At 39.9% G+C, this 24,102-nt stretch overlaps 2 protein-coding genes across 12 annotated transcripts in view; both read left to right on the top strand.

The window, feature by feature from the left end:
- LOC141349036 (dystrobrevin beta-like) overlaps window positions 1-9,077 on the top strand; it is a 69,260-nt gene extending 60,183 nt beyond the window's left edge. For 6 of the 7 annotated variants that reach the window (XM_073864724.1, XM_073864725.1, XM_073864729.1 and 3 more), the window contains 4 exons: window positions 3,377-3,536; window positions 3,877-3,966; window positions 8,389-8,442; window positions 8,861-9,077. In XM_073864724.1, coding sequence (XP_073720825.1) covers window positions 3,377-3,536; window positions 3,877-3,966; window positions 8,389-8,442; window positions 8,861-8,910 — 354 coding nt within the window. In that variant the 3' untranslated portion in view covers window positions 8,911-9,077. Of the gene's footprint in view, window positions 1-3,376; window positions 3,537-3,876; window positions 3,967-8,388; window positions 8,443-8,719; window positions 8,754-8,860 lie in introns of all 7 variants that reach the window. The other variant, XM_073864727.1, reaches the window with a different exon arrangement.
- A 5,346-nt stretch (window positions 9,078-14,423) lies between these two features.
- Window positions 14,424-24,102, top strand: part of LOC141362517 (DNA (cytosine-5)-methyltransferase 3A-like) — a 63,864-nt gene continuing 54,185 nt past the window's right edge. For 2 of the 5 annotated variants that reach the window (XM_073864714.1, XM_073864713.1), the window contains exons 1-3: window positions 14,424-14,578; window positions 16,185-16,363; window positions 18,723-18,827. In XM_073864714.1, the coding sequence (XP_073720815.1) occupies window positions 16,286-16,363; window positions 18,723-18,827 (183 nt within the window). In that variant the 5' untranslated portion in view covers window positions 14,424-14,578; window positions 16,185-16,285. The remainder of the gene's footprint in view (window positions 14,579-16,184; window positions 16,364-18,722; window positions 18,828-24,102) is intronic. The other 3 variants (XM_073864716.1, XM_073864712.1, XM_073864715.1) reach the window with 2 other exon arrangements.

Here is a 24,102-nt window from a genome sequence, read left to right as displayed (position 1 = left end):
GGACTCACGTGATTCATGAAAGAGTTTTAGCGTAGTGATCGTTGGTCGCCATGGGTACTTTGCACAGTGACCCTTGTGAATCGTGTCCAAGTGGTCCAGGATGGTGTCGTTACCGGAAGCTAGTTATTATAGTTTATAAAGTTTAAAATATATAAATATTTTCCTTACAAAATCACATCGATTATCTGCAAAATATATTTATTTACCCCATGAAGCCGTGTGAATTACTTCTGTGAAGGATGGATGCACCTTTTGGGGGTTTAAGGTCAGAAGTTGTTCTGTGATCCCTGTTTTCTACCATTTTAAAGCCAAAATTTTACTAAAATATGTGGAATCTGGAAAATATCTGAATCTGGGGGAAAAATTCAAGGCCCTAGGAAGTTTTTGAAAATTTACATACATAGATACAGGTCATTGAAAGTGCTTGAATCTATTTTATGCAAGAAGTTTTCTGGAAAAAATCCATTTTATTCCCTGTCTAGTGTAGGATAATATCATTAAAATTCTAGACTTTTTAAGCACATGTGCTAAACTGTTCACTTTAAATGCTTATATCTTCTATATGCGAATGTTGATTCATACCAAAATGCTTTTTTGCATATTGTGTTTGACACATGAAAACGTCTTGGGTTGTGTATGTAACTGTTGTTTCCTGAGAAGGGAACGAGGCGCTGCGTCTCCCTTGCCATACTTCCTGCGTCCCTGTAACGCCGTCCTTGGCAATATTTTCGATAGCGATATACTTCCTGGCTCCTGCGTCACCCTGTCTTTGTCGTTAAGCCTCACCATTGGTTGAATTTGATATACACATTCAGACGCACTTACCCCTGGAGGTGTCCCCAAAGTGTCACCACAGTGACGCAGCACGAGTTCCCTCGAAAGGGAACTGTAACAATGCATCTTAAAGGATAATTCCGGTATTTAACACTTTGAGTCTCATTTCTGGTTTGTTTTGGATGAACTACAGTGATGGACACTGAAATTTTGACAATGGGTCGTGTCTTGAGTTTTTGACTCGTTTAGAAGCGTCTCTTGACTGCTTTAGAATGGAAGTCAATGGCCATGCACAAACATGTCATTAAAACAACACTTAACGTTCATTTTCAAAACTGTGCTACTCATCGAGTGGTTCGTGGTGTTCGTTGATGATTAAAAACAAGTTGTGTAGCGAAATACAGTTTCTGTCATGTTTTATTTGGCATTTTGTAAAATTCCATTGACTTCTCTGGAAGACTTATTGCTCGCTGATATATCACTCCGCCGCCGGGAAACAGAAAAGGGACTGTTTACATGTGGTTGTTGTTTTTTCGCTAGGTTTCTCTCAGAAGAAATTGTTCCCATATTTGTAGGGCTGGACCAGAATATTCGAATATTCGTTCCGTGGGTTGACATTCGATTTTCAGTTTTGAGATTCGAATATATATATAAATATTTTACAGCGTTAATGCAGAGCTTTTGCCAAGCAGGAAGTGCGCTTCACGCTCCCGCTCTATAGGTGGCGCAGAGAGACCAACATCCATAGCCAACAGCCACCAAACTGCACCACTGGAAGATCGCCTCAAACGGAAAATACGCTTCCTGCTTTGGCATTCACGCTAATAATGTTGTAAATAACGTTCAGTTTCTTGCAAAAACTGATTGATTTGCTTCACAAGACGTCAATATGTCACACGGAGTTATGGGGGATTACTGTTGTATTGGATATATATGCTTTAGCTCTTAAAGTGTGCGGATCTGTTGACTTGCATGACGGAGCACTGGGGTTTCTGCAAAATATCTTCTTTATTGTTCTGCCGATGAAAAAAAACATATTGGATGTGTGGAATTTGATGTTTATGGTGTAAGTGTTATAAATAAAATTGATTTTGAAAGTATGCTACCGTTTTATTACAGTTTGTTGGACTACGTTCATTCATGCTTCAGACTCAAATATAGAGCGGAAGTATATACGCGGTTGTGAGGTATCTGAAAAAATAGTTCCACTATAGCAAATAACACGGATTGACATCATACATTGCGCCAATATATTTGTTTTTAATCATCAACGAACACCACGAACCACTCGGTGAGTAGTACAGTTTTGAAAATGAATGTTAAGTGTTGTTTTAATGACATTTTGTGCATGGCCATTGACTTCCATTCTGAAGCAGTCAAGAGACGCTTCTAAATGAGTCGAAAAGTCAAGACACGACCAATTGTCAAAATTTCTGTGTCCATCACTGTAGTTCATCCAAAACAAACCAGAAATGAGACTCAAAGTGTTAAATACCGGAATTATCCTTTAAAAGATAAAACGATGTAACCTTGCTATAACTTGAAATGTGTCCCCACATTTATTCCTTGAATTTGAGGGTATTGAACCTGGAAAGTCCTTGAAAGGTCCTAGAATTTGATGTTAACTAAGGTGTGGGAACCCTGAATATAATATACATAACTATATTATCTGTGGTGTATAAAGACCCTAGAAAATGAACTGTATTGTTTTTATTACCTTAGAATGAGTCATTTTTATCAACATACACTGCGGGTCCCCTTACACGGAAGTCGCCTTCATGTTTCTACAGTAGCTCTAAATGGACAAACTGTTTTACAGAGCGCGTTTTGATACGACATTGTCTCAGACGATTGCGTTTGTCCTGTGGCAACTACCGTAGCTTCACTATGAAAGGGAGGGTTTCATCGCTAAATCCCGCTAAAAATCTACATAGTGGACCTTTAAAGATTATGAGGACACATTAATACAAAAAATATAAAACGCTACAATTTTTCATAATAAATAAGAATGTTCAATTTCATGGTAACTTTAACATGTACAATACTATAATGAGTATAAAATTTATATCCGATCAGCTTATCACTGGCGCCTCTATGTGCAATCTCTATTATGTCTGCTCCTCATAACGTGGTCATGAAGCTCCCATTTCCAGTCAAGCCCGCTGCTTTGTTCCCGTGACCCAGGCAGAGATCTCGAGCCACACGTCTCCCTGCCAAATATCAGAGACCTGGTCTCCTTTCATCATGGCTAAGCACCTCACGTCTAATATGACTGCAGTCTGGCCAGCCATCTGCTGCCTGGCAGTAAGCCACAAACACAGGGCCCTGCACCAATCTGTAGGACAGTGCGCCCCTTATCTGGGGTCCTTTTGCTCCTTTAATGGCACTCGCAAACCAAATACGATGCATTGAGAATGCATTACATTGAGACAACTTAAAGATGTAGATGTCTATATGGCAGGTGGGTCTGCACTGTTAGCCTTTGTGCTAATAGGTGTTTTTTTGGGGGGAGCCTGGGACCAATGGAGATTCACGGCTGGTTTAGTTTCTGCTTTATCTTCCCTGCTTGTAGCTTAACAAGCTTCCCTCTTTCTTCCCGCAGACTCAGACAGGGGGTTCGCCCCACTCGTCTCCCAGCCACAGTGCCGGTTGCACCATGCCTATGCCCATCCGCTCCACCTCGGCCGGCTCAACCCCCACACACACGCCGCAGGACTGCCTGGCAGGGGTCGGGGATGACGTGATGGATGCCTTCTCTCAGGGTGAGGAGACTGAGACTGCAGTTCACACATGTACACATCATTATTACATCTGCATTCAGTTAATGTAAAATGTAAATTCTGAATGCACACTGTACAGTAAGTCTCTTTGAATAACAGCAAATAACAAAGCATTATTGTATATACGTATAAAAAAAAAGTCCTTCCAAATATTAATCTTAACATAGAAATTCTCATTCACTTAATAAAATATTTTCTTGCACCTACTGCACCGTTTGGATTTTTCAGAAACATACGGGTTTGTAAAAACATGAGGGTGGGTGTTGACAAAATTGTAATTTTTCAGGATCTTTTGGTCTAAAGACTATCCTTTTACATCCAGGTGTACCAAGAAATCTCCGTAATGATCTTCTGGTGGCAGCAGATTCGATCACCAACACCATGTCATCACTAGTGAAAGAACTTCACTCAGGTAACCTTGTGTGCTTATCTTTGAGCTCTACCTCATGTTTATAGTGTTTGTAACCAAAGTTGCACCACTAGACGGCCATGTTTGCAACTCCCTGGGAAGTTATGTTAGTCATGGAAGACTAAAGTCCTATCTCCTTGAATGGGGAAAGACAGATATCTCTAAAATCACGTGCTTAAACAACATATGAAGAGTTTGGTTCCAAAACGCGATAAACGGCATTTTTGAAAAAAATGAGTTACTGCCAAAATCAGTATTATATCAGGTCAGTAGTTAAAAGTAAATTCTTAATTTTACGGAAAATCCAATATCCGCCGTGTTATTCTCTCATCTTTTCTCCCTTTTTTCCCAAAATGCGATAAACGCCACTCCTCCTTTTTTACAGAACGCAATAAATCCATTCCAGAAATTACAGCGCACCATTCACGCAATGTAGACAAACAATGGTGGCGCGCTGAGTACACGGAGTCCTAGTTTTCCTCATCTACTTTGTACTTCGTGATTAACAAACAAAACAAAATTATACTTTAATTGCATTGATAAACCTGTGATGGATTTCTGTGACGGGAAAGAAACGTAAGCCATCAACATCTAATCATTTTCGCGAGAGGCACTCGGGTGCTTGTTCTCCCGACAGCATCAAGCTTCTCATGCTAACACATTGACCACAGAGGATCTTATGAAAACTTTACATTATTTTACTCGAGCAGGACCAAAACATTTTAAAGCTGATCGCTGTGAAAAATGCTAAGCGACGACGTCAAGTATAACCGCAGCAATGACAGTGATCTTAATATGAAGTGTTTTTATTAATGCCATTAATGTTTATTTTTTTAATCAGTGTGTACAACTGTTCAACTAAATGAATATAAAATGGCAAAGATGAATGCACATTTGATTGAATAGATTTCTAGCATTTTGGAAAAAAAACTGTCATGGATTTATTGCATTTTGTGGGAAAAAAATCGTTTTTATAATAAATCTTTGAAAAACAAGTTATGAATTTGAATTTTTTATGTTTTTATAACCTAAAGATGCTATGTGAAAGTTTGTAACAGAAAATAGTGGTTTTCATCTTGTCACTTTCTTGGTATAGAAAACACGTTTTTACCGAAATTTGTCTAAATGGATTTATTGCGTTTTGGAACTCTTCATATTTCTGACTAAAAATAAAACCTGACATCACCTTTACCATAAATTTAGTTTTTTAAAAGTGATAGTTAAGCCAAAAATTTAATTAATCAAAAATTACAACAATCCTCGATGTATGTATATGATTATCATTTTTCAGACAAACACAATCAGAGTTATATTGGAAAATGTCCTGGCTGTTTCAAGCTTTTTAATGGTTCACACCAGATGTGCTATTTGCGCGTAGTTGGACGCTTGAAAATTTTGAGTTTACTCACTTCATTTGTGCGTGAAATTCTAGTCATTTAAGACATTCACGCGTAAATTCACGTCATGGGAGGGGCTTATATAGCTCAAATTGAGAAAAACTTACCAGATTGTTCGACCTCCTCACCCACTTTCTTCCAAACAAGATCCTTTTAATTCCTGTAAAAGTACAAAGATGTCTCCTCTAGCGATGATGATTGTACTCCATTGTTGTTTTGTTTTTTTGCCTCTGCTCGCAAGCTCCTGATTGGTTAACGCAACGTGAAAATTCGCCAAAGTTCAGATTTTTCATTTCGCACGGATCACGCGGCATTGCTCAATTCACACGGAATCACGCCTTCAGCGGCATTCGCGCTTACCGCATCGCAAGATGCATAATCACGTCTTTGTATTGACTTAACATGTAAATCACTCCCGCTTGCCGCCTCTTCCGCGTCCGGACAGGGGGTTTGCCCCACTTGTCTCCCAACCACAGTGCCGGTTGCACCATGCCTATGCCCATCCGCTCCACCTCGGCTGACTCAACCCCCACACACATGTTCCAGGACTGCCTGGCAGGGGTCGGGGATGACTGGTGTGCCTCCGCTTGCTTCCTGTAATCACGTCACTGCTAGAGCAAGCTCCTGATTGGTTTACGTGGGCAAAAATTCGCCAAAGTTCAAATTTTTAATCTCGCGCGGATCACGTGCCAATGCTCAATTCACACAGAATCACGCCTTCTGCGCCGGGTCATTCGCACTTACCGGGCGGCAAGATGCATATTCGCGTCTTTGAATTGACTTAACATGTAAATCACTCGCGCTTGCCGCCTCTTCCACGTCCGGACAGGGGGTTCGCCCCACTTGTCTCCCAACCACAGTGCCGGTTGCACCATGCCTATGCCCATCCGCTCCACCTCGGCTGACTCAACCCCCACACACATGTTCCAGGACTGCCTGGCAGGGGTCGGGGATGACTGGTGTGCCTCCGCTCGCTTCCTGTAATCACGTCACTGCTAGAGCAAGCTCCTGATTGGTTAACGTGGGGCGAAAATTCGCCAAAGTTCAGATTTTTCATCTTGCGCGGATCACGCGGAAACGCTAAATTTCCATGGAACGTGCCATCCGTGCCGTGCCTTCTGCGCGTTGCACGCTTACGGCATCGCAAGATGCATATTCGCGTCTTTGTATTGACTTAACATGTAAATCACTCGCGCTTGCCGCCTCTTCCGCGTCCGGACAGGGGGTTCGCCCCACTTGTCTCCCAACCACAGTGCCGGTTGCACCATGCCTATGCCCATCCGCTCCACCTCGGCTGACTCAACCCCCACACACATGTCGCAGGACTGCCTGGCAGGGGTCGGGGATGACTGGTGTGCCTCCGCTTGCTTCCTGTAATCACGTCACTGCTAGAGCAAGCTCCTGATTGGTTTACGTGGGGCGAAAATTCGCCAAAGTTCAAATTTTTCATCTCGCGCCGATCACGTGCCAATGCTCAATTCGCACAGAATCACGCCTTCTGCGCCGGGTCATTCGCACTTACCGGGCCGCAAGATGCATATTCACGTCTTTGTATTGACTTAACATGTAAATCACTCACGCTTGCCGCCTCTTCCGCGTCCGGACTGGGGGTTCGCCCCACTTGTCTCCCAACCACAGTGCCGGTTGCAACATGCCTATGCCAATCCGCTCCACCTTGGCTGGCTCAACACACACACGCCGCAGGCCTGCCTGTCAGGGGTCGGGGATGACTGGTGTGCCTCCGCTCGCTTCCTGTAATCACGTCACTGCTAGAGCAAGCTCCTGATTGGTTAACGCGGTGCGAAAATTTGCCAAAGTTCAAATTTTTAATCTCGCGCGGATCACGTGCCAATGCTCAATTCACACAGAATCACGCCTTCTGCGCCGGGTCATTTGCACTTACAGGGCCGCAAGATGCATATTCGCGTCTTTGAATTGACTTAACATGTAAATCACTCGCGCTTGCCGCCTCTTCCACGTCCGGACAGGGGGTTCGCCCCACTTGTCTCCCAACCACAGTGCCGGTTGCACCATGCCTATGCCCATTTGCTCCACCTCGGCTGACTCAACCCCCACACACATGCCGCAGGACTGCCTGTCAGGGGTCGGGGATGACTGGTGTGCCTCCGCTCGCTTCCTGTAATCACGTCACTGCTAGAGCAAGCTCCTGATTGGTTAACGTGGGGCGAAAATTCGCCAAAGTTCAGATTTTTCATCTTGCGCGGATCACGCGGAAACGCTAAATTTCCATGGAACGTGCCATCCGTGCCGTGCCTTCTGCGTGTTGCGCGCCATCCACACCGCGCCATTCACGCTTACCGCGCAGGATGCCTATTCGCGTCTTTGTATTGACTTAAAATGTGAATCACTCGCGCTTGCCGCCTCTTCCGCGTCCGGTGTGAACGCACCATAAATGGTGCTTCTGATCTAAAGCTAAAAAAAGTCCATCCATCCTTTACAGAAGTAATCCACACTGCTCAGGTGGGTTAATAAAGCATTCTGATGGCAATCGATGTAATTTTGTATGAAAAATATCAATATTTACAACTTTACAAACTAAAATAACTAGCTTCCGGTAACGACTGACGAACGTTCACAAGAGAGTTTGTTTCCAGCGTAGGACGTAGCGTACGAGTAGTGGAGATGAGACGAGAGGGGCGAGACGCTATGTCCTACGTCATACGCACTCTCATATATACGCACTTCAGTCATTACCGGAAGCTAGTTGTTTTAGTTTGTATATAGCTTTTTTGGCTTCAAATCAAAAGCACCATTTACTACCATTATAAAGCTTGGAACAGAAATGACTTTTTCTTATTTAACTTAGATTGTATGAATTTGTACAAAGCCCCCTGCTTCAAAGAATCATCAGTTTTTATTGATTGATGATTGGTTCTTTTAACTGGAAGGCGGGGCTTCTGTCGCCAGAACGACCATATTAAGCGTTGCACTATCCCCTGTTCATAGAAATACAGTAGTAGTGCTGAATTATGTCCAATATCTGTTATAACATCTTCAAATCTTACAGTGGATGATGGGCTGGAGGAGGAAGAGGAGCACATGCGAAATGGAAGGGATAAAGGTGAGTCGCAGAGGCTATTATAGCCTTATAAAAAGTAAATCTTTTAATCTAATCTGCTTATTTTCTCTTAGAATTACGACTGGTTCGATTTTTTTTTTTTTGAAAAGAGTCAAAAAATCCATAAATTTTTAAGTCCCGATTCAATTTTATCTTTTCATATATGCTTCCGAGCTATTATATAAAGGAAATAATTTTCCACTATTTCCAGCCAACAGCATGTGGGAATTAGCTGTCAGTAGTTTCACGGATTGATTAAGGCCTCTTTTCTTTCTTCTAGCTGAGTCAGAGTAAAAGAATATAGAATATTTCATGTAAGTATAAATGAGAACGTCGACTAGTCCAGCCGTTAATGCACAAGTTAAACGTGTGAATTATACCGCAGGCCGGACCCTTAATCATAAACCTCTGCTTTGTGCAGTGTCATCACTGAAGCATTCTGGGAAAAGGCACTCCACCCCTTCATTCTAAGCACCTGGATGGGACTGGAAAGAACCAGCATTCTGGCATTAGCACACAGACCGATGCATGCTCTTCCCCAACTGGATTTCACTATGTGAAACAAACTCTTCATCACAACTTGCACAAAGCAAGTTGCATTTATTAGAAAGTATATAAATATATATATATATATAAATCTATACATAGCTCTATATGTTTCTCTGTATAAACTCATTGTTATCATGTTACCCATGACTTTAAAGAATGGCTTGTGCTTTCTTAAAAAAAAATAACGGCACTGTGCATCTTCACGACGTCACCGGGACCATCAGATCGATCTTCGCCGTAGACATTTTTCACTTTTTTTCTACGACTAGTGATGATTCTTCTGTGTTTAAGTTGTAATGCATGGATCGGCTCTTCTGATTAGATGGAGAGGGCTTGTGTTTGCTCTGCATGTGGCGTTTTTTCCGACCGACGTGTGTGGTGCCTGCTACGTCACTTCCTGTAGTCTAAACATTTGAGTGTCACTCTGGAAACTGCTGCTTCTGCACTACACGCATCAAAAATCATCTTATATCAGGGATGTCTTGTAGAGCTCAACGTCTGTCTGCGATTTCTGCTAAGTTTTGCCCGTCGTTGTGAAACGTCGTTTTTTTGAGCTTTGGTATCGCCTCTTAGTTTAGATATTCGCTTAAAGCTATTTTCGGAGAGCGTAAGGGGACTTTAATGGAACGTGGATGTATAGTCCATCTATCCATAAACCAGCTTAGCCAGCCATTTTTGCGTGCACACGTCTCTCTGTAAAAGTTATTTCTAAAGCTTTATTGAGTTAACGGTTGTCGTGTACGCTTGTGTAATATAAATGAAACCAGTGCTCAGGGATTGTCGAAAGAGGGGAGTGCGGTAGCAACACTTGTGAACAAATGGGTGGGATATTCTTTAACCCTACTGAGGTCATATGAGGTCAAAGATTAGCACAGATCGTGACAAATTTTATGGAGGTACTGAAAACGCTGATGGGGTAAAAGCAACGTGTTGTGCATTGGAGATGGAAATGCAGTGTTAAGGGCGATCTATGACGCAGTTTTTTTTACCTGACGGGAGGGGTTCTGGTGGACCAATCACAGCGATTACGGTCCGCGTAGAGCCGACGCGCTGTTAGAAATTTTGTGAGGTGCGCGTCAGGCTACGCAGAGCTACGCACAGGCTACGGATAGCCTATGCCGTAGCTACGCCGTAGGACCTACGCACGACTATAAATCGCCCTTTAGGAACTTTGAACTTTATTGTCACAATGAAGGTTATAGGATAAACTTACTGTACTTGAATAAGAAGGTATTCAGGTTTAATAATTATTACATTTATTGAATTATGTAATTGTGTTTGTTCTATGTCAGTTGGGTTTTAAATAATAATAATAATAATTAATATTATTTAAAGTATGTTTTGTTTATGACTGCTAACATTTGAATGTTAAAATAGATTGATCGTTCGATTAAGCTTTATAATGTGAAGTTTGATATGTTTTTTTTACACATACATGAAGGACAAAACACTGTTTATTCATTTTTTAAAAGTTGCATATGAAAGTCTCTCGAATGATTTAAAGGAACAGTATGTAAGAAATTGATATCAATTAATCATAAAATGACCCTGATATGTCACTAGACATTAAGAAATCATTTTCATTTCAAATACTTTGGCCAGGATATTGTCATTTAAAAATGTTGTCATGCTGTGTATTAACCACCAGTTTTGTGATTGCAGTACCAGTTTTGGCCACAATCCTACATACTGTTCCTTTAAATATGAGCAGTGATGTCTCATTCAATATTTTACACTGGATTCAAAAGTGTTGCTTCTGTAATAGTGGTTGCAATTAAATATATTTGCTTTTTCTAATCTTTTTAACATACTTGATTAATGTTTAAGAAAGGAATATTAAAATACAGTCGAAAATGTTATTGTCATGGGTTTAAAACAGAAAAGTTAAAGTATACGACAAGCTCTTCGAATGACATCACACCAGTTGAATTACTCTCAGATGGAGCGTTGCATTGTTCGATTACGTTTCGACATTTGCTACAAATATGAATGCAATCTTCTGATGTAGGTGTGTGCCTAGATGTACTGTATAAAGTGCTGTATAAATAAAACATCCTGCACATGTCAGCCCTTAGATAGGAGTTTTAGTATGTGACTTAGTCGGAATGCGGTCATTATTTACCTGTGAAAAATATATTGTTCTGCCTTTAAAAGTTGTGCCAAACTGTTGTGTGTCCCTTATGTCTCTGTTCTGTGTATTTGTGTGTGCGTGTTAAACCACATTTCATTGATTTATACATTTATTGAAGCAGTCCACAGAGAGGGTAAATAATAATGGGGTGCCTTAAACGGTTAAAACACAGCAGAAAGAAAACCTGCTTGAAATCAATTTCAGGCATCATAACAAATAGTATATGTTACAGTTGGGCCTCTAAAAGAGGACGTCCCGTGTTAGATAAAACATTGTTTAAAGGTAGTTCACCCCAAAATGAACGTTTAGTTTTCTTTACAGTAAAATACAGTTTGGAACAACAATGCCAGAATTTACCTTGTTGGGTGAACTGTATATTTTTGGCAACTTGCATAACCAAAACTACCAGATAAAGCTACCAATACTGTTTAGTAGTTTATAATTATTACTGTATGCTTTGTTTTATTTAAAGGTTTTACTGCTGTATACAATCATGCAATGGTTTATGTCTGTATTTGCGTTTAGATCAACTTTGTCTTTTTGTAAACTATTAAAGGTTAAAACATGAAACAAAATTAAAAGGAAAATGAGTGTGTATTTGTGTGTGTGTCCACAAAGAGTGGGTTTCTTGAGTAATATGTTTTCCCAGGTTATCCCATTTGAAAGGCGGTGCTTTGACCACCAAGTCTATCCGTATAGTCTTCTCATTTTGCACAGACGAGAGGGGCCATTATCTTTCATTTTTTCCTCCAGCCTGTGCATTTAAGCCCTGACTAAGTTACAAAATGAATGTATCTGCTATTTAAAGCTGTTGACAACAGTGAACGTTTCCTAAATTTCCCTTTCTGCAGATATTCCTTCATGCCCGGCAGAGGAGATACAAAAGTTTTCTCCTTCCTCAAATTCATGGCAAGTTCCATAAGTAGGCTACAGTTTTAAGATTTGCATGATCTTTACACTGCCAAGACTGCCCCAAAACATCTGATGTATAGGCCTGTTACGCACAAAACTGAAAAAAAGACTGTCTGACTTTACTTCAAACTGTTTTTTATGTACTGCTGAGTCTACTTAAAGGGGCAGTTCACCCAAAAATGAAAATTGTGTAATTTACTCACCCCCATGTTGTTCTAAACCTGTATGGGTTTCTTTATTCTGTTGAACACAAGATGGAGTTTGATAAATGATGGTAAGCACACAGTTGACAGTACCCACTGACTTCTATAGTAGGATAAACAAATACTATGGAAGTCAATGGGTACTGTCAACTGGGTGCTTACTATAATTTATCAAAAATACCATCTCCTGTGTTTAACAGAATAAAAAAAACTTGTACATGTTTAAAACAACATGAGGGTGGGTAAATGATGACAACATTTTCCTTGTTTGAGAGAACTTTCCTTTTTTTAAACTCTTTTTCTGTACAATTATTTGCAGAGAATGCCATGCCATTTATTTTGCAATAACAACCAGCTGGATGTCTGCTGTTTCTTACAGTACATAATATAGAACTGTAAATTCTGCCCCTTAATGCAATGAAATGCAAAATAAACATTAATTGTTTGTTATTTTAGTCAGACAGACATGTCTATCCAGGTGGTGGTTGTTGTTGTTGTTGCTGACTAATGTGCAGCACCTGCATGATCCTATCATGTCAATGTAGATCACAATCTCTGAGGAGCTCTAAGAATGTTTCCATTGTTGTTGATATACTGTATGCCACAAAGAATAGATTCTTTGTGAAGGCAAAGAAGGCAGATTATTTCTGAAAGCAAAAGTGGGACCAACCAGGTGTTCCTGTAGCTTAACTGGTAGAGCAATGCTAAAGGTTGTGGGTTCAATCCCAGGGAACACACATGCTGACTAATTGTATAGCTTGATTGCATAAATTGCTTTGAATTAGATTAAGCTTCTGGCAAATGCATGCATGTAAATGTATTAGCAATGTGTAGCTAATAAAGTGGCCGATGAGAGTCTATTTTGATGCCATACTGTATAATAAGTACTAATTTACTTTTCATCTTCATGTTGTCCTAAACCTGTATGATTTAATTTTTTCTGCTGATTACAAAAGAAGATATTTTTATAAATGATGGTAAGCACACAGCTGATTGCAAAAATTGTCTTCGGAAAAACATGGAATTCAATACCGTCAACTGTGTGCTTACCATCATTTATCAAATATCTTCTTCATTATTTATCCAGTGCTTCCACGATAATATATATTTTATTATATATAAATAAAAAAATGCATAATTTTTTTCCTTAAATTTATACATGTATGTTTGTATCTATATATACTACAAAATAGTTACACACACACACACACACACACACACACACACACACACACACACACACACACACACACACACACACACACACACACAACACACACACACACACACACACACACACACACACACACACACACACACACACACACACACACACCAAATATTCTGCTTTAACTTTAATTTTGTATGCCTGTAATCGCAATTAATCGTTTGACAGCCATATATATATATATATATATGTATATATATAATATGTGGTGTATTACCACGTTGGGTGTGCATTATTTTTGAATAATTCAATGGCTACCGTCAATTATTGCTTATTTTTCTTATATATATTGTAATATTTTTTTTAAGATATTAGTGTTTTTAGACTATAGCCTATTATATTACAGCTGTGTAGTATAATATTCTGCATTGATGCATTAAATGTAAATAAATGTAAATCATGCTCTATATGTTAATTTCGTTACAGGTTTTGAACAGTGTAGGTAGAATTAGTAAATTAATGACAAATTATACAGAAAAAAACGTTTATCTTTCTTTTCAGACGGACTGTAAAACAAACCATCTCCTTCGCGCGTGTGGGCCTGCGCACACAGGTATGTGCGTAAATTAATGCAGAAATCTAAATTTCCATTTGTTAAAATAAAAGCTATCTAACTCAATCTAACTCCAAACTTGCGTACACGGGGTAAAACCTTTCGTAAAATTTGATCAAACCACTGCTCTGTAGGCACAGTATTCTGTCCTAAGCTTGTTTCATTTATTAAATGAGGCCCATTGTGTCTAGGCAACAGTGATCACTTCCAGTAAGAATTAGTACGCCCTTTTACTTGCATACTTTGTTACACATCAAATTCATATATTTCCCCATAACAAAAACCACATACTTTTATGGCATAGTATAAGTAGGCGAGTTGGGGACGCAACATTGAATTTCAAATAGTAGCCTACGTGATGTGTCGCTGTGAACCAACTCTCTCTAGGACCCCGCGCGGAGCTGCTGTCGGAACGCTGGCCTCTGCAGTCAGTGCGAGCGGAGCATCTGGAGGAGAACTGGCCGGCTGGGGAGGTGGTGGAGGACGGGGAGAGCGAAGCAGAAGGAGGATCCGGGAGTCAGCGAAAACAGAACGGGGGTCAGGCCTGGAACTTGGCGAAGCGGGTAATTAACATTGCGATCCACCTGTCTTAAACGTAAAGCCTTCATCGAATTAAGTCCCCGCCGTTGGCTTCGCCTTTTTTTCTGCTCGCTTTTTTGCACGAGGAGGTTTCGAGATTTGGAGGGGGCTGGTCGGTGTGCACAGGGGTTCTTCCTGCTTCTGCAGATGTGCGATTAATACAGCGCGATATGCGCTTGAACTTGACCGTTCATTTGTAGCCCCTCGCGTCAATGCTTTCGATTTGTAACAATGGCTGTGTATTCACATCTAACGTTAGTGGGCTGACTAAAAGACACCATTTTCCGGCATCATGTGCGCATTCAGATTGCTTACAGCGCGCTCTGATGCCTCAAAAAATGTGTCTAGCTAGGCAACCTATTACGTTTGCACACCTAAATTAATACTATGTCTCTTTTAAAGCCACTTCGGCTTTTTATAAATTATTGTCATCTATGTCTGAATAACACCGTGTAGGCGGATGATTTAAGGAGTTTTTTATGCATTTATACAGTATGACAGTTACATGTGATCAATTAACACCTTCTGATTGGTTACCTGCGACACATTCATATCTCAAGGGCTTACTGAATATTAATGACCTCCGCCATTACCCTCACAATAATTGACCACATCCGCCACAATCCATAGTTACAGTAATTGGTTTATATTGTAAAATCGTTATAAGATGTCATTCAAATAGTGTCAAATGCATTTATTTCATTTTTATGTGTTTACTAGCTGGCTAATACGAAGTTACCACCATTTATTTTATGGTGGGATTTTAAAAAAGTATGGTTTCCATGGTAACTTAAAAAAAGGGTTAATTCTAGAGTCACCTAATTTGTTGACCTCTAAATCTAATATCATGGGACATTGATGTCCTCATTGTTCAAAAAAAGCACACCGAAGCACGCATACATGGGAGGGAAGAGTATAATGTACTGATTCCTTTAAAACTGCTCTCAGAGAGAAAATAGGAAATACCATAAAGCATAGAGGAGTTCATATTTCAGCCCAAAGAAGGGTATTTATGTAGCAGCATAGAGCGTGTACATTATGCGTATGGGAAAGTCAAAAATATGGTTTTTGAGGTATAAAATGAAGTAAGATTGTGGTTGAATACACATCAGAAAGAATGTCCTACTCACAATTGTATAGATATAGGTCATTGGTTTACCCAGTGACCTGTTTATCAGATGTTAGACTGTTTGGCAGTATAAGTTTAACATTAACCCACTTATTTGAGGGTATTTTGGAGAAAACATGTCTGCGGCTGCTGGCCCCTAGATTTGCCCCTAGGTATCTACAAAAGCAAAAACAGGGTGTGACGCCACTAGTAAGCTATGGGCCTTATTTTTCTTTAAGGAAATTATTTTTCTTTAAATGTGAGTTCTGATATATTTGTATTATTATTTAGACCTCATACTGGGGTCCAACAATACTGTAGTTTTAGAGAGAAAGTAATTCTGAAAGAACGGGGACATGATATGGATACTAAGTGTATTAATATTATTAATAATAGTAATTACAACAACTGCATTGGCAGAATTTCTGTTTATTTCTTATTGTGGTCCTGTGTTCTCTGATTGCACTGTTTTTTTTCCACAGGGGATCCTAAAGAAGGCAGGTCATCCTTTTTTCCAGTTTCTGTTCTTTTATTTTTGTTTTAATCTTCTTTCGGCATTATTTAAACGGTCATTCTTTTGGCGATGCCGTCCAACGCAGTCACAGCCGCCCCTGCATTCAAGAGCTCCGACTTTAACTGTGACACAAATGGGAATCAAATGGTAAGAGGTTAATGAGTCCCTTGGCGTTTTTATGATTACCCAGCTGTAGATATATTCTCGCAGTGTAACCATATAAGGCCAATAACCACATTTTGCAATGTTTTTGTGTACTATTAAACTGTCGTGCATTTAGAAACAGAGATTATCCTTGCATTTACTGCGTAGCTTTGATTCATGAATAAGTCAAAGGAAAGTATATTAGGCTTAATTGGAACAGCATTGCGCTCGCACTGCCAATCCGTTCGATTTTCAGGGAATGCATGTTAAGGATGAAATGTAAAGTCTGAATTCAATGCAAGTTCCTTTGGATAAAGAAAAACATATTCCACATATAAATTTAGCCTAAATGAAAGAGTGAAGTTACACCATATTCATGAAACCAATGTAAAGCTTTTGGTGAAATTACTGTACAATAAGTGATATGTGTAGCACTTACGGGAAATGGCGGAAAAATTGTAATTTGTACAATTATAAGAAAAAACAACCAATAATGAAACTTCACAGGGGTGAAAGCAAATCATACAAAATGTATGAATGTGTTTGTACGAATTAGCCACCTCATAAAATTTGTACAAACTGCCATGAGATTGTGTTGGAAAAGTAACGTCCTCCTAAAAAATGAGTTTTGTGTTATGCATGAGAAACATCAGTAATTTCCTTACATTATTTCTGTTTATGTATTTCTGTTTTGTGCTTGTTGTTTTTTTGTAAGCATGATGAATGATGCCAACGTGAGCCAGCAATTCATGCCAACCTTTAATTCTTTCCTCAAATCCATCTGACAGCATCATATTCAATGCTTAATTCAATATAACATTATGAATTGGCATGATTCATTTCCACGCCAATGACTTGCGGAGCTATCAGGTGTCAGTAAAGTAGGCTCCGGCGAACTCGATTGGCAAAACGAGTGAATTGTTATCCACCCGGCCTGTGGAGATAGTGTCTTCTGTGATTTGTTCGGGTGTTTAGTGACGTGGTTGCTGGCTTGTATGGGAGAGGTAGCCTTATGCTGGATTTACAGGGGAATTCATTCTTCCCCGCCCCTGCACCCATGGACCCGTGCTACGTTCGTAGTCCTGTTGCTTGGCAACAGCGCTTGCCTTAAATAACCGGCTGCCGACAGAAATAGAGCAAAGATGTAGACTGTGTTACCGAGTTCACGCAAGGCAACACAGATTTTTATGTGCACGCTTTGATTTTGTTTGTTTAAACGTTTTGTTCGTTTATTTGTAACGTAATGAAAACATTGTGTGTGAATCTAGTGGGATTATGAGAAAACGTACAGAGAAGATCCATGAGGGGAAACCCACTGCACTGTTTTCTCTAAATGGTACACTATTAATATCAATACTACTATTATATGCTATATAGGACTATACAGTAGGCTTAAGATCTTGTAAGATGATGTACTGTAAGCCCTACAGTATATGGGTTTCATCCCTCGCAATCAGGAATTCCAGAGACGTTCCACCATCTTTCGGCCAAGCTGGACTTCCCAGTAGTCATGGCAGATGGAGACAGTATTCGCATTAGCATTTTGATTTAGAGCCGGTGGTTTATTTCAACCCAAAGCTGCAGCGGCTACATTAGTATCATCTTTTCTACTCTGTCCACCCTAGGGTGCTTGGCTGGCCGAAGAGTGGCTATTGTCAAGGAGGGTAGACGCGGTTATGTTAAACAAAGGCGAGGCGAAGAAGGGCAGAGAATGAGCCAATGAATGTCTTTGTAATTGTGTCAAGAGGAGCCCCGACTGTTTTCGGCTCTAGCACCCCTCACTATATACCCAAAAGAAGATGCCATTCAAACGCTGGCTTTTTTCATTAACTAAAATAACCTTGCTGTGAAAACGAAAGACGGAGAAATTCGAAATCTTGTTGGAGTGTACTTGTCGTGTTGGCTATAACGTATGTTATAAATAAATTGCTAACAGACGTTTTTGTACATCAAGAACATCACAGGGCCATGAAGCAATAGTGGTTGACTCGACTGGGTTTTACTGCGGAAGAATGACGTTGGCTGATGTGATGCTGTTATGTACAATTTAACGATAGCAAAAGAAGTGCACGCAAAATTTCTAAAATAACACCTATTTTGAACAATATTTACTCTAAATTTCTTTACAAAATGGTAACTAACACAAAAGACAACTGCTAATACTAAATAGTAATTATTTAAATATCAGCAAGGCCAATATAGGCTACTGCACATATTATATTGTTTTGTAGTATATTAAATGCATTACTATTCAGCAATCCACATTTTAAGCATATACTAAATGACACATATCACGCACCGAATGCTTTTAATGCAGTCTAGTTAAACGGTGATTGGTAATGATTTGTGTTTATTTGTTTAGAATGAGAGCTCTAGAATGGACACAGTAATTATTGATGAGGTGCCCTCTCTCTGCACTCCCGTCCGCAAGGTTGGACGACCCGGCCGTAAACGCAAGCACCTCCCCGTGAGTATTCTAGAAACTGAGCTGTCAACACTTAACCAAATCACAAAACACCCAGCTTCCTTTGGGATTTGGTTTATTTTTGTGTATCCACCAGGCGATAGTTTTGGCACTGGTTGGTTACAGTTAAACAAACAACCGTGTGGCTGCTGGGAATTTTACAGGGGCACCATGCAAATCGTTTGTAATATTTTATAATTAAAAGGAATGGATGTTAATGACTTGTGATACTTAAGTATTACAGTTTTTTTTCAGTCATGCAAGCAAACTTTTTGTTTCTTATTGTTAGTGCCACAGTCCTAAATGATACATTACTGAAATGATACAGTAAATCATCAGTCTTCTTACAATTGACAATTATAAAAATTGCAATTTGTTTTTATTTAGTACTACTCTGAACAAGCTATTCCGCATAGCAGGTGTTTTCATATAGTCCACAACACACAATAATAGCTGGATTTACAAAAATGGCTCAAAGCTTCAGCTCAAAAGTTTACATAGTCTTGATTCTTCTTAATACTGTATGATGTTATTGATAGTTTTTATGAGTCTTCACCACCTTTTGCATATTTGACCTCGTTCTAACAGTGACTTTTGAACAACTGAAAGACTCATACACAACTATTATAAAAGATACATTCACTGGTGCTTAAGAAGGCAACACAATACATTTAGAGCCAGGGCTATATAAACCTTCAAACTAGATGATCAGTGAAAATTTTTATAATTTTGTTTTCTTTTGAGGGGCTTTTGAAGGACATTACTTAGGCCCTGTTTACACGAGAACGCTCGAGGGTGAAAATGTAAATTTTTTTATTTGATATTCTTTTCATTTACATGGCGATGGCGCATTTTTGGGGCTTAAAAACCCACCAGAGTGGAAATCTTAAAAACACTGTACTGTCGCATTCACGTCTAAAGGGTAAAAACGCAAAAGTCTGCTCACGGTGGCTCTCGTCATGTACGCGTTTACGCATTTCATACAACTGCGTTTCATACAACTGTTCAGAAAAATAACAACAAACATGTCGGATTATTTCCATACGTCGGACCTTCAAGTTGCCATCGCAGCTCTGATAAATATACAAGAGTCTTTCTAGCAGTTGTATGAAATATTCACAGCTAGTATTACTAAACAGAGAAGGTGCATTAATTACATCAAATTGTTCATGCACCAATTCGTCGGAGGCAAACCAGATGCTTTGTACGAGACCTGGGAGAACGAGGAAGAAGGTTGTACGTAGGTGCATGGACTTGGTGTTGTTGTGTGCCAGTGCTTCACATTGCCACCTAGCCGCCTGGAGTGCATACTACATCAAATATCGCACAATTTTGCGTCACCTATGCACGCAGACCCCCCCCCCCCAAAACGTTTGTATAAACGTGGAATAACAAGTGATAACACAACGACACTTTTGCATTTCTCTTCAGATTGTTTTCGTGTCAACGTAGCCTTAAAGGTGCATTGTGTAACTTTTAGAAGGATCTCTTGACAGAAATGCAATATAATATACATAACTATATTTTTAGTGGTGTATAAAGACCTTTCATAATGACTTTTTATTACCTTAAAATGAGACATTTTTATCTACATACACTGCGGGTCCCCTTACATGTAAATTGTTTTGAAATTAAGGAGTGAGCTGTTTGTTGGAATTTGCAATTTCACCACTAGATGCTGCTAAAATTTACACACACCACCTTTAAAGAAAACGACTTTTAAAGAGCACTAATGGTCCGATTCACGATTTTACATTTCCTTTTGGTGTGTTGGTGTGTATTAGTACATGTTAATGATATGCAAAAGTACAAACCTCAAAGTAAATGATGACGCGAGTTATCCTCTCCAAAACGTAAATCTCTTTTCTTATACTACAACAAACACACGGATTGTAGGCAATAGTTTACTTCCTGGGATTGTTGATGTACAAGACCGATATTATCATAAATCCTCCCGCTTCGGACTCACAGCCTGTAAGTTAACTCCTGTTAGCATTGAATTGTGACCAAATCTTTCATACATGGTAAGGAGCATCACATTTACGGCTGACGTCAGAGGTATTCAGGCCAATCACAACGTACAGATTAGCTGGCTAATCAGGGACACAGCGCTTTTCAAATCCGTGTGTTTCAGGAAGAGAATAAAATCTGGAGCTACAAAAATGTACGGTATGTGGAAAATAATGTGTTTTTTCATAAACCACGCAAACATTGTATTATACCAAATACACAAAATAACGTTGTTTTTAGCAATGAAATGGTTGCTCTTTAAACATTGATTTTCCTGTTTATTATTTTGCTTACCCCTGACTTTCAATGTATTTATTGTGTTTCTTTCTTGAGCATCAGTGAATAAGACAGGAGCTGCATTTCTATGCTATGTCAAAATCATGCATTTTTTTGACAAATCACTTTACAAGGTTATTTTTCATGGCCAGTACCTGGTATATTCTGAAGCCTGTATTTCTGTGTATGAAAATAATCCCCGCTCTTGCATAATTAATCCAGAGAGGGCATGCCGGAGCACGTGGATGTTCAGTTTCTCCCACATCCTCTCCTCCTTCCCCTGGGGCTTTATGATTGTTTTATCCCCCATCTCTATCCTTCAACAGGTTATTGCGGTCCTGCGAGGTGATTGTTGTCTTACTCTATGAAATGCAACCCACGTGAAGACAGATAGACTAATGTTTGAGTCATCTCTCATTGAGGTGCCGATTGCTGATGTGTGATGTGTTTTGTTAGCGCTCTGTGTTTGAAATGTTTTCGAATCGTGAGATCACCGAGGTTCATGAGTGATGACCGGAAGTTTTCAATGCGCTGTATTTTTCATCTCGATCCGATAAGCGCATTGTTTTTCCAAGTGTTTACTGTATATGCTATTTTTACTCTGACTTCCAAAGCAACCCATTTGTATGACTAAAGTTCACTGCGGCAGATTTCAGGATACATATGGGGGGATTTGTTTCTGGGTCACATAAGGAGAGTGCTAATATCAAAGCATACCACATTGTTTTGAAAACTGGACAGCTGCCAACACCTTTGTTCCATGGTTTTCCGGGCATTTCTGTATTCGATTGAACTGAAAAACAAATTGCGAATGCTGCTTGTCCGTGCAAAACATAGTGCCGCAGTTCTGGGGTGCCGTCGCTGATAAGCAGGGTGTTGTTATGCATTTGTGCTTTTTTGGGTGTTCAAGGGTGTTTAGTTGATAGGGATTTTTAGGGGTTTTCCTAGAGCTTTGCTAGGTGGTACTGTAGATACACTGTCAAAAATAAAGGCACAAAAGCGTTCACTGGGACAATACCCTTTTAAAAGGTTTTAAGATGCACCCTTTAGCGAACATACGTGCACGGTCGAACGCACAGCCTTGCAAACTATAGTTTATTTGACTCATATGTGTATCTCCTGGGATACATACTACATTCTCCTGTAGGCACATGCGCGACCTACGGTTAAAAAATGCACCGGTCCACGTACGGTACGTCTGCAGTGTGCACTCTTCTGATGCCTAAAATGTACCATACTTCAGCCTTTTAGGTACAAAGGTGTACCTTTTGAAAGGGTACCACCAAAAGAATTTAAAGAGGGTACCAAGAATGTACCATAAGAATCCACGCCCATGGTTTCTGTGATATATACTGTTTAATAGAATAAATATGAATGGTCTATAGCCTGGCTAACACCAGACCAGTCTCTGGGAACCACATGCTCATTTTCCCGTCTTTGAGGCGTGGTTTACGAATGCCCAGAAAAGTTTTTTTTTTTTCGAGTGTCTAACAAATACGTCTGTACGTAGCTCATAGCCAGTCGTTTCAATTATATCAAATGACGTATGTAGAGCAACATAAATTCAAGCAACAACAACTTTTATCGGGTACGTGTGCACACAGCTGAAAGCTATGCAACTAAACAGGTAGCTGTATATTGATATTGAAAAGCAACACAACTTGGTGACACTGTGACAACCACACTAGGTAGGCTACAGGCATAATGACAATATGATATTAATAAATACCACTTACCATTTATAAGTTAAATGGACAACGATGCCTAGCAGGTTGGTCCTATAAAACTCCGTGGCTAACATAAGTCTTGCAATATCTAAATATCCTTCTTGCATATGAAATTGTTTAACGCCAAAAGTTGCTCTTTTTTAAAATAAACTTGCATTCAAAACTACTTAGAACACTAAAGGGGGTCACACAGCGGCTACGCAGCTCACCGCCGCGCCGTTTAAAAAAAATCGAACACATTATTTTCTATGAGTATACACACACCGGCGCTGCCAGGTGGCGCCTGTCCGCGCCGCCCAGCTTTGACTCAGAAAGTTGCTCAAATCCCTGTCGCGCCACTCACATAGCTCAACATTAAATAACATCATATTTGTCCCAAATCATTAACGATTAACATTGGCTGCTAACGTATATTTTGCATTTTGAAGTAGACGCCATCTGAAGAAGCTCGCGCTATTTAATGTGCACTTCCGGTTTACAATACCTTCGAGTTGTCCTAGACGTGACTCGACGCGGCGTGACGCTGAGCTGCGCGGCCGGTGTGCGACCCCCTTAAGGCTACATCAAAAAGTAACTTCGCGTCTGCTCCCGCGTTGGATAAACAAAACTGCTTTGGTGTGTCGAATAGACGTCATCATCGTCTTGCTGCCCCCTCCCGGTTCTGTGATTGGTTCCCTATTTGAGGCGAAAATTAGTTCATGGTTTCCATGCTAGACTTGCAGCATGAATAAATTTGCGCGCAAGGCAGCATGGGTAAACCCAGGCTACCTTTTTGGTACAAACGTGTACCTTTTGAAAGGGTACCGCCACAAAAAAGTGTGGAAATGATTGGAATGTCGGTTGTTGTCACATGATCTGCGATGCAGTGTTTTTATCTCGATGCAGTGCAGATGCACCTGGAAAAAACGAGCGTGTCGCATCACGTGCGCGTCGTGACGGCGTCGCTTCCATTATGTGCATGCCTATTGTGCACCTACATTTAAAATAACTAACTTGAGTGCGCAAAAGATGCAATATGTGAAGCCCCTAATAGAATAAGCTATCTATGGGTCTATGGGATTTTGCTCAAGAAAAGAAATAGTAAAAGTAATTTCACCTCAAAAACCTTCACAGTGTGAGGAATTGTATATGTTTAGCCACACAGGGCAGGATGAGTTACATGTTGAGGTCTGAACAAATAAAGTAAGTTGAGTTCTGTATCAATGAGGCTTATTTTGTATTTCTATAATGCGTTGCATATGGCGACACCCCTATTTTGCTCAAAA

The sequence above is a fragment of the Misgurnus anguillicaudatus genome, unplaced genomic scaffold (assembly GCF_027580225.2).
Source record: "Misgurnus anguillicaudatus unplaced genomic scaffold, ASM2758022v2 HiC_scaffold_28, whole genome shotgun sequence".
In the NCBI taxonomy this organism is placed as follows: Eukaryota; Metazoa; Chordata; class Actinopteri; order Cypriniformes; family Cobitidae; genus Misgurnus; species Misgurnus anguillicaudatus.
Note: the sequence above shows the minus strand (reverse complement) of the source record. Positions and strands in the feature narration are given on the sequence as shown.